At 44.0% G+C, this 7,696-nt stretch overlaps 1 protein-coding gene across 4 annotated transcripts; it reads right to left on the minus strand.

The window, feature by feature from the left end:
* Positions 1-701: 701 nt before the first annotated feature.
* LOC106604688 (ETS-related transcription factor Elf-2) lies at positions 702-7,374 on the minus strand. 4 transcript variants are annotated; one of them, XM_014199600.2, is made up of 9 exons: positions 7,042-7,374; positions 6,289-6,372; positions 5,767-5,989; positions 4,760-4,870; positions 4,434-4,550; positions 4,189-4,299; positions 3,854-4,046; positions 3,354-3,572; positions 702-3,222 (listed from the first exon to the last, which is right to left on the minus strand). In XM_014199600.2, the coding sequence occupies exons 2-9, from the start codon at positions 6,361-6,363 to the stop codon at positions 2,505-2,507; spliced, it is 1,767 nt and encodes a 588-aa protein (XP_014055075.2). In that variant the 5' UTR covers positions 6,364-6,372; positions 7,042-7,374; the 3' UTR covers positions 702-2,504. The 4 variants fall into 4 exon arrangements, with proteins under 4 accessions (XP_014055075.2, XP_014055076.2, XP_014055074.2 ...); XM_014199601.2 differs by having other exon boundaries at positions 4,210-4,299; positions 4,760-4,873; XM_014199599.2 differs by having other exon boundaries at positions 4,760-4,873.
* Between the last annotated feature and the right edge of the window lie 322 nt (positions 7,375-7,696).

Genomic DNA, 7,696 nt, shown 5'->3' on the forward strand with positions numbered 1-7,696 from the left:
GTTTTTGGGGAATCTGTACTTTACTATTTATATTTTTGACAACTTTTACTTCACTACATTCCTAAAGAAAATAATGTACTTTTTACTCCATACATTTTCCATGACAACCAAAAGTTACATTTTGAATCCTTAGCAGGATAGGAAAATTGTCAAATTCAAGCACTTATCAAAAGAACACATGGTCATCCCTACTGACTCTGGCCTGACAGACTCACTAAACACAAATGCATCTTTTGTAAATAATGTTTTAGTGCTGGAGTGTGCCCCTGGCTATTCATACACTTTAAAAACAAAAAAAAATGGTGCTGTCTGCTTTGCTTAATAAGGAATTTTCTATTATTTTTACTTGATACTTAAGTATATTTGAGCAATTTTAATTACTTTTGATACTTAAAACCAAATAATTTTAGACAAGTAGTATTTTACTAGTTGACTTTCACTTGAGTAACTTTCAATTAAAAAGGTATTTATACTTTTACTCAAGTATGACAATTGGGTACTTTTTCCACCACTGCCGGTCTATCGTGACTGACCACAGAACACCGGCTATCATTTTCTGACAATTTTACTTGGTGAAACGTCACCGTTCATTGACACCCAGGTGATCTAGCACACACGGTTTTGATTTGTCTAGTCCTTTACGTTTTTCAACTCCGTCTGAAAGAGATTCAGTGCCAACAAGTATTGACCAAGACAAGATGTTTCAATTCATGTTTGTTTTTTTATAATACATACTTCAGTAAAATCTACATCAATACACTGAGAGTACATGAAAATAGCATATGCTTCAAATGTGGGAATATACCATCTGGATCTGTCTTTTCTTAACACAAACATCCTTTCGCTCCCTTTTCTGAACAGTAAAAAATATTTATAATAACACAAAAAAAAACATTGAGTGTGGAGGGACAGTGCTGTGGAGGACTAGACTACTTTCCATAGCCAGATGATGGGAACCAACCAGTCAGAGGAAAACCCAAAGATTTCAACTACGAGACAAAAGAACTACACTTGCATTGAACTTAGAATACATCATACGTGACCTGCTGCAGAGTATCAAAAAGTTTGCACAAAACTTTCAGGCTTCCTTTATATTATGTTTTGATTAAAAGAAGCATGTCCAATGTACAATCTAAGGCTTGCCCATCGTTTGAGATCCAAAGAGCTTCTAAAGCATGTACATTCTCCTACATATTTATCTGGACGGTGAAGCTAAAACTTTTAATTTGTCTCTATACTCCAGCATTTAAAATTTGAGATCAAATGTTTCATATGAGGGGACCGTTCAGAATGTCACCTGTTATTTGAGGGTATTTTCCTACATATCGGTTTTACCGTTAAATGAAAACACTAGTCCGTTTGAAGGTATCAGTATTTAATATACATAAGTGAATTTGTCTAAAGTAATCAAGTTTAGGTTCCATATTCCTGGCATGCAATGACTACATCAAGCTTGTGACTCTACAAACTTGTTGGATGTATTTGCAGTTTGTTTTGGTCGTGTTTCGGATTACATTGTGCCCAATAGAAATGGTAAATAATGTAGTGTCATTTTGGAGTCACGAAAATGTTTTATGTTATATCTTTCTGAACACTTCTAAATTAAATGTGGATGCTACCATAAATACTGATAATCTTGAATGAACAATGATGAGTTAGAAAGTTAGAGGCATAAAGATCATACCCCCAAGAAAGGCTAACCTCTCATCACTTTTGGGGGGGTATGATATTTATGCCTCTAACTTGCACTCTCTCACTTATTCACCATTATCAGTAATCTTGGTAACATCCACATTCATGTATAAGTGTTTAGAAACATTCTGTAATATTTAAATGAAAAGTGACTCCAAAATGACAACACATTATTTACTATTAATTTCTATTGGACATAAAATTCTGAAACACAGCCAAAGCAAACTGCAAATGCAGAATCACAAGCTTGATGTCATTGCGTGCTAGGAATATGGGACCAAATACTTAACTTTTGACTACTTTAATACACATACTAGTGAATTTGTCCAAATACGTATAACACCTTCAAGTGGGGGGACTAGATACATAAAGTGATTTCATTTCTAAACGGTGAAAATATATGCATGAAAATACCCTCAAATAAAAGAGGTGACATTCTGTACGGTCACCTCACATGAAATAATTAATCAAATCCAAAATGCTGGAGTATAGAGCCAAATTAAAGGTTTTAGCTTCACTGTCCAAATCAATACGTAGGAGAGTGTAGCTATGTATTATGTATACGAAGTCCCTTTATCCTCTCATCTCTTTTCCTGGTTTTCTGATGTGGAGGGAGGGATGGCATTGCAGCTCCAGTTTGAAGACTAGCTCCCTGGTAACTAGGAGCTCCATAGCTGAGGTTCAGTTCAGAGCTCTCCTCCTCTGTATGGTCCTACAGCTCCACTGCCCAGTGATTGGAGGATGGGAAGACTCCACTTCAAAACACAGGGTCAATATGGAGTCAGTAGCTGTCGGGCCCCTTGGCCTCGAGTTCAAGATTCAGGGTCCACTGGGTTCTGTGCCGACTCCGAGTCAGAGGGGTCTTCCGGGCTAGACTGGGGGAGCGCTGTGCTCACTGAAGGGGTGGACTCTGGGAGGGCTGTGTGGGGTGAGATGGCCTCTTTTTCAGGGTGTGTAGAGGGGGTAGGTACAGGGATTGTGATGGTGGTGGAGGGAGGGAGCTGTGGTTTACCTACAGGGGAGGTGGCAGGTGGCTGCTGGGTCACAGTCACAGGCTTTGCCAGTATGAGTGGAGGGGCTGGTTTAGCCTGCACCAGCTGGGTGACTGGTTTAGCCTGCACCAGCTGGGTGACTGGTTTAGCCTGCACCAGCTGGGTGACTGGTTTAGCCTGCACCAGCTGGGTGACTGGTTTAGCCTGCACCAGCTGGGTGACTGGTTTAGCCTGCACCAGCTGGGTGACTGGTTTAGCCTGTATGAGCTGAGCTAGCTGGCCTGAGAGCTGGGCTGAGAGGTTGCCCTGCGTTAGCTGAGCTAGCTGGGCCGCCGGGATGGTGATGATGGTGATCTTCTCACCGCTCTTGGCCCCAGCGGGCATCATGGCGGGCAGGGTCTGGATCACCAGCTTGGGCCCGCCAGCGTGGGCGTTGCCCAGGGTGATGGGAGCCTGGGTGGTGAAGACGGTGGAGGAGTTGATGGTCATCTGACCCAGTGTCGTCGTCATAACCATGGGCATGGCCAAACGCATGGTCCTGTACATAAGACAGAAACAAAGATGTAACTACTTCACCGTGCATTTGGATGATTTTCACCTGGGGGGGAAAAAAAGCGCTACAAAAATGTATTATAATTATTTCATGACTTCTCCAATCATGCCTCTCACCTGTTGCCGGACGAGGTGGGGATGACAGTGACGTAACTCTGCTGTGTCTGGGTGGAGGTGGCAGGGTCAATAATCAGTGTCTGATGGTGCTCAGAGGCTTCCCCCTCCTCCTCCTCCCCATCATCGTCGAGCACCCTGATGTTCTTGGGCATGTCTTTAAACTGGTAGGCTAGCCTCTGGCCCGCCACCTTGGCTAGGATCCCCCTCTGGTAGTAATACCTGGACAGAAACAACCGTACCAGGCAGACGACTGCACTTACACTGACAATACGGAAATACACTCAGTTTACCTAACGTAAGTGTCATACTGTTGCATGCATTTTAAAAGGGGAACTTAAGGGTTAAATGCATGCATTTTAAACAGACACAAATCAAAAATTGCATTACTCATTCCTTAGCATAAAAATAGTAAAGATATGTTGGGCCAACAGTAAGCCTTACACACTAACTATAGTGAGGAATTGGCTATCCAATATAGTAGAATGGTAGCCCATAGTTACCTGAGTGCCCTGCCCATGGTTTCATAGTTCATGTCAGGTTTGTTCTTGTGTTTGCCCCACAGCTTGGACACGGCCTTGGAGTCGACCAGCTTGAAGATGCCCTTGTCCCGCTGCATCCACTTGATGTACCTGGGACAGGTGTTCTTATCCTGGAGGAGATCCAACAGGAACTCCCATAGGTAGGTGGTGCTCCCTGGAGGATGGAGGGAGAGAGAAGACCAACGTCATTCATACAGAGGATCGCTCACACACAGGCTAACTACTGAAGGGATATGGTCCCATCTTGAGTTGCTTTACGTAGAGAAGAATCCCTTCATGGGCTTGACAAACCCTACCCCTCGCTGTGTGTGTGGTACCTTTTCCCTCTCTGGGTCTCTGCCTGATTCCCAGGTCAATGTTGCCGTTGGTGTCAGGCTGAGGCTGTTGTGTCTTCGGCTTCCGTCCCCCTGCAAGGAAACCAACCAAACATAACTTCGGAAAGTTGTATATTATATAAAATGAACTTTTAATACTGGGTTGCACACAGTGACCAACACAGAGACAGATGGTAAGAACGCATTTGGTTGTGTCTGAGGCAGACCTTTCTTCTTCTTGGCAGACGGAGGCTCATAGTCGGGGGGTATAGGGAAGCTGTCCTCCTCTATGGGCTCACACTCTGTAGACACCTCCACCACCGTCTCCATCATCACGTCCTCCACTGAGACACATACAGACAATAGTTCATTATTACAGCCACAGAGCAGTGTGAAGATTCAACTCAGACTGCCAAATGGTAACAAAAACTTTGTGGTAGAACGAACTTTGCCACATTTTACGCTCATATTTTTCAGCCGACATCATGGCCCGCCACCCACTTATAATGCCTGGCCCCCGGCAAGGCCAATGGAGGAGGGGTTGAGTTGTTACCTGTGTTGTTGCGGTCTCCATGGAAACTGCTGGGGGAGTCCATGTGAAGAAGGGCCTCGGCTGCCTCGAAGGTCTTATCAAAGCACACCATGCCCCCGTGTGACGACACCTCTACTACAACAACACAGGAGACGGGACGGGGGTAGGTTAAAGGAGTGGCGAAAATACATTTGACATTTCATTTCAATGTAATGTTCGTTCAATTACTTTGTTTCAATGAGTATTCAACCGTATCTTCCTATGCCTGGGGCCCTACAGCAGCAGATACCATGGACGTTCACCCTTGGAAGCAGTTAGCTGGGCAAGATGGATGTTTCCTTTCATGAAATAATGAGAGGTTAGGCTAAGTGAAGCTGTACTTTTGGGACACTGATAGTAAACCGTGTAGCCTTTATCCTTGTAGCTCTGGAGAGGAGTGACGCAGCCTGTACCAGCTATCACCCTAAGTCTTTTATTTCCCCGCTCTTTATCTCACTCATTCACAACCCTCCCCCATTCCATGTTTGGTTGTGCATAGTAACTACTGCCTACAGAAGATCTATCTTGAGGATGGTCATTGGTCAACATCCAATATAGCTGTCCCCTCCCTCAAACCTCAATGACTTCTGTCACTCTTCCAATGGGCTCAGTTCATACACCACTAGATGTCCTTCTTGAGGTGGTCCTAGAAGAAAATAATACTCCTGATATATTGGAAAGTCTAAAACCCAATTTATGCTTGTTCAGGCAATGCGATCCAGAGGCTCTGTACGTAGGGTGTAACAATTGCGGAGCCTCCGCGAGCACCGTACTGCATCGCTGTACACCTTCCAAATTTTTTAACAATGCAGAGGGCTCCGTATAGCTCCGTGTGGACATGATTGGTTTGACGATAGGCGAGTGCGGGAGGGCCTGTACAGGGGCTAGAGCCTTTTACACCCACACTCCTCTAAAGCAATCACTCAAAAACACTATCCAAACCCTCTAACTGCAAAAAAAATTATCACAATCCTGCACCACCCTCTCACCTGTCTCCACTACCTCTGTGACCACCTCCTGCTCGTCTCCCACGTCCTGCATCAGGTAGGTCCCGTCATCATAGACCAGCACCTGGGCAGCGTAGCACTGCTCCAACTGGGCACTGGGCACCTCTTCCACCACCACAGCAGGATACTCCTCCCCATCCTCCCCTATTACAGTCTCCACCATCTCCTGCACCACCTCCCCCTCCTCACCGAGGTTCTCCTCACTCTGGAAAAAGAACAGACACACATTGAAGGGAGCGCAAGCTGAAACGTACATCATGTGTTTTGTGTATTTGAACATTTGTTGAATCATTTATAATATCAGGATAACAGAGATACCATGGTCACCAGAAAACATGTTATTCATTGGTTCACTTCACAATATTATTAATGTCAATAAGATATTTATATCAGCCCTGACCCTGGTGCTTTAAGCTTGGAATGGGCTTGTGTGTGGCAGTGGTATTGCAAGTAAAACACCTTTTAAATGTTGCATAGGGAAGGTTAGGGAAGGTTGTCTCTTACCTGCTCAGTCTCTTCCATGACAGTGACGTACTCCACCATATTCCCTCCACCGTCTGCCACCACAACAGAGGTCATCACTCATTCCTATGGAAATAAAACACGGAATCAGAGGCAGCCTCTTCCCCAACCACAATCCATCACACAGACTAGGAACAGTTCTGTATTGGGCCCTGATTCCTGTAGTATGCACTAGCGTAGTCATCACAGCTAACGGATAAACGAAACTAGCTAGCTTACACTGCAACAGTAACAAGAACAAACGTCAATTTAGCTAAAATTGACCATGTTCAGCAATAGGGCTGAGGAAACTCTACACACTCTGTAGAACGCGATAGTTGCTTTTTGCGCATCACGTTCACAAGCACTTCACGTTCACAAGCGTGACCCCAATGTTTACATCATTTGTGCAGTATCTAGGTTGTAGCTACATTAGCCAGCTAGCTAGTAACGTTCGAACTAGCTAACTATAGGTTCTACATTGTAGCTTTAATGTACATTGACTGGTAGATAGGTGTGTTCCAAGTTGTGTTATCAGAGATGACACGTTAAGTTAACTTGCCGAACTAACTACTATACAGGAAATGTTTAATAATATTTTAGTTCGTTTGTTAGCGGCTAACCTAGTTCGCTTGTTAGCTACAGTTAGCAGCGCCAGCTAGCTACGGTTGGCTGTCATATGGCCATCCTTGCCCGTTGAACACCACAGATCCAATCATGTTATTACGTAAAATTTGGCAAAATAACGTTCCTTGCCTCTTATGTTGCTTGTCCTGCAGTCGATAACTTCAAGATAGGTCTAGCTCTGAAAGCTAGCTGGCTAGCCAAATTGACCAGGCCGACGTCGACGCGCTCCTTAATTTGAATACTCTCAAGTGTTTGCAAGCTTGCACAATATTTCAGCCAAATAGCTTGCTATGTGCTCTTAGGTTGATTTTCACCGACAAACAATACTGAAATGCTGTATATTGCATTTGTTTTAAGTTAGTCCTATTTTACAGACTGTTTCGATCTCACTACTTTCCTGCGCGCCGTCTCTTTGCTGAGGGAAGTCGGGCCAACCTTCTGTAGCCCGCTAGCGAATGACACATTGGCCACGATGACGTCAGAGCATCGCGCTACTATCCCCTGGCAGTGGACCCATCCAAAGGTGGCCCTGACGTTACAAAAAAGTTATTTATCGATAAATAAGTTATTTCAGACACACTTCTGTAAATAGAAATGGCTTTGATATTCCAGACACACTTCTGTAAATAGAAATGGCTTTGTGATTGCTGGATAACTGAGCATTTCACAATTTTAACTATATAGATATATGACCCTGGGGATGAGGGTTTTTGGGTTTACTATGACAACGATAGTGAATGCTCATATATAGGACATCATTTGTTATGGTGTATTTTCAATAGCA

Source organism: Salmo salar, chromosome ssa05 (genome assembly GCF_905237065.1).
Source record: "Salmo salar chromosome ssa05, Ssal_v3.1, whole genome shotgun sequence".
Taxonomy (NCBI): Eukaryota; Metazoa; Chordata; class Actinopteri; order Salmoniformes; family Salmonidae; genus Salmo; species Salmo salar.